Source organism: Emiliania huxleyi (assembly GCF_000372725.1).
Source record: "Emiliania huxleyi CCMP1516 chromosome Unknown EMIHUscaffold_1321, whole genome shotgun sequence".
Lineage (NCBI taxonomy): Eukaryota > Haptophyta > Isochrysidales > Noelaerhabdaceae > Emiliania > Emiliania huxleyi.
The window spans coordinates 8470-11092 of NW_005201267.1; the positions used below are offsets into that span (position 1 = coordinate 8470).

At 69.1% G+C, this 2623-nt stretch overlaps 2 protein-coding genes across 2 annotated transcripts in view; both read left to right on the forward strand.

Annotated features, from left to right (window-relative positions):
* The window catches only part of EMIHUDRAFT_447018 (hypothetical protein), a 2753-nt gene extending 1524 nt beyond the window's left edge, over nt 1–1229 (forward strand). Inside the window, exons 2-3 of the mRNA XM_005788720.1 lie at nt 222–374; nt 509–1229. Of these exons, the coding sequence (XP_005788777.1) occupies nt 222–374; nt 509–1102 (747 nt within the window). The 3' untranslated portion in view covers nt 1103–1229. The remainder of the gene's footprint in view (nt 1–221; nt 375–508) is intronic.
* Nucleotides 1230–2290: 1061 nt separating this feature from the next.
* On the forward strand, nt 2291–2590 carry EMIHUDRAFT_252370 (hypothetical protein; the record flags this gene model as incomplete). The annotated part of the gene is made up of 1 exon (XM_005788721.1): nt 2291–2590. A coding segment is annotated over one exon (300 nt), but the record flags the coding sequence as incomplete, so codon positions are not given.
* Between the last annotated feature and the right edge of the window lie 33 nt (nt 2591–2623).

Consider the following 2623-nt stretch of genomic DNA (forward strand, 5'->3'; position numbering starts at 1 on the left):
CCCTGGAGGTGGTAGCGGCGACGGAGAGGGCTGCGGCGATGGCGGAGGCGGCGGAGGCGGCGGCGTGGGCGGCGGCAGCGGCGGCGCTGGCACAAACGGCGGCGTGGGTGGTGGCGATGGCGATGACGGCCTGGCCGGTGGGGGCGGGGGCGGCGGCGACGGCGGCGATGACGGTGGCCACTCGGGTGGAGGTGGTAGCGGCGACGGAGAGGGCTGCGGCGATGGCGGAGGCGGCGGAGGCGGCGGCGTGGGCGGCGGCAGCGGCGGCGCTGGCACAAACGGCGGCGTGGGTGGTGGCGATGGCGATGACGGCCTGGCCGGTGGGGGCGGGGGCGGCGGCGACGGCGGCGATGACGGTGGCCTCTCGGGTGGAGGTGGTAGCGGCGACGGAGAGGGCTGCGGCGATGGCGGAGGCGGCGGAGGCGGCGGCGTGGGCGGCGGCAGCGGCGGCGCTGGCACAAACGGCGGCGTGGGTGGTGGCGATGGCGATGACGGCCTGGCCGGTGGGGGCGGGGGCGGCGGCGACGGCGGCGATGACGGTGGCCGCTCGGGTGGAGGTGGTAGCGGCGACGGAGAGGGCTGCGGCGATGGCGGAGGCGGCGGAGGCGGCGGCGTGGGCGGCGGCAGCGGCGGCGCTGGCACAAACGGCGGCGTGGGTGGTGGCGATGGCGATGACGGCCTGGCCGGTGGGGGCGGGGGCGGCGGCGACGGCGGCGATGACGGTGGCCACTCGGGTGGAGGTGGTAGCGGCGACGGAGAGGGCTGCGGCGATGGCGGAGGCGGCGGAGGCGGCGGCGTGGGCGGCGGCAGCGGCGGCGCTGGCACAAACGGCGGCGTGGGTGGTGGCGATGGCGATGACGGCCTGGCCGGTGGGGGCGGGGGCGGCGGCGACGGCGGCGATGACGGTGGCCTCTCGGGTGGAGGTGGTAGCGGCGACGGAGAGGGCTGCGGCGATGGCGGAGGCGGCGGAGGCGGCGGCGTGGGCGGCGGCAGCGGCGGCGCTGGCACAAACGGCGGCGTGGGTGGTGGTGGTGGCGGGCGTGGAGGACGGCGCTTGTATGTGAATGGAGGGAAGGCCGGCTGCGGCGGAGGCGGGGTGTGAAGCTTTTGGCCCGTGACGAAGCTAATCTTCCAGACCTTGGGCATAAGCCTCGCAACGGCAGGTGCTAAGCCTCGCAGCCACGGCAGGAGTCGCCTGAGTCGCCCAAGCTTCTGCCACACAGGTCTTCGAGGGGACGCAGGAGAACGCCGAAGGAGAGGCAATTAGGACGCCGAAAAGCCCCCACCCACCCATCCCCAGTCCTCACTGGCTTGGGTCATGCCCTGGATGTGAGGTTGATGACTGCACTCCAAGTGCTCCAAGTGCGAACCTCACTATGCGGATCGGCAAAGGCGCGACGCGTCGATTGACGATCTATCTATGCTTTTGACCCATATCAGAGTTCAGTCTCCCAACATGTACATGCGCACGTGAGCCCCGCGGCGGTTCGGCGCTTGGGCTAGAGCAGGTTTTCCGGAAAACAAAAAGGAAAACAGAGGGTCGTCCCCAGCACTTTGCGTTTCCGGAAATTTCCAGGGAAAACAGGAGGGTGTTTGGTGCTCCATTCTGGAAACTCGCGAGTTTCCCTGAGTCTGAGAGCTGGTCTGGGGCAAAATCTGAGGCAAAATCGACAAAATACCCAGGCGGTCGCAGGGTAAGTTCCAGGTATACACGGGGGTTCTCCGCAAACAAAATTCTCGGCATTTTGCCGATTTGGCCTAAAATTTGGCTGATTTTGGGCCCAGAGATTGACGGCAGGGCGTTTGGGCTCGGCGGCGATGTTGGAGGGTGCGCGTGCGGGTGAGGCGTCCGCGGGTGAGGCGTCCGGCCGCTAGTGTGCGCACCCTCGAGCCGTCACGACCCCGACCGTCAGCTTCTCTGCGTGAACACGTATGGCTAGCGTGCTTCCACTGCGCGCCCGCGCCTGCGGCGCCGCCGCGGCTCCCCACCCTTTTGCACAGCAACTACCTACCTATCCCCAGGCCGCGCAGCGAAGCGAAAAAAGATGAAAATAGTACCTACCTATTGCAGGGCCCTTTTGGGCGAAACAAGACCAACCTCCCTACCTATCTGGGAGGGGCCAGCCAGTGTGGACAGACTAGCCCGCCAAAAGAAAGCCAATTGTTGAGTTGGGCCCTGCGGGCGGCCTTCTCTCAAGGTCTCGAGATACCCGGGTACACAGAGCGGCCCCGGGGCCAAGTGGACAGCCCCCTGAGGAGCCCGGGCCCTGCCACCGCCACCGCTCTTAAAATGGCTTCCAAGGCTTTTGGCTTGCTCCGGTCCTACATCTCGCGCGGCCCGTCCGAGGCGCAGCTCGCGGCGCGCGAGAGCCTCCCGCGGCTGCAAACCATCCCGTACAGCCACTACTGCGAGCTGGCTCGCTGGGCGCTGGAGCGTGCCGGCGTCGGGCACCACGAGTCGACGCATTTGCCTGCGCTGGGCTTCCGCGTGGCCGACCTCCGAGGCAATGCCCACCTCTCCGAGACGGGGTCGTTTCCCGGCGACGCCACCCACACCGGCAAGGACGCGATCCGACGGCGGCGGACGGCGGTGCCCTGCCTCGTTTTCCCAGACGGCCGCGTC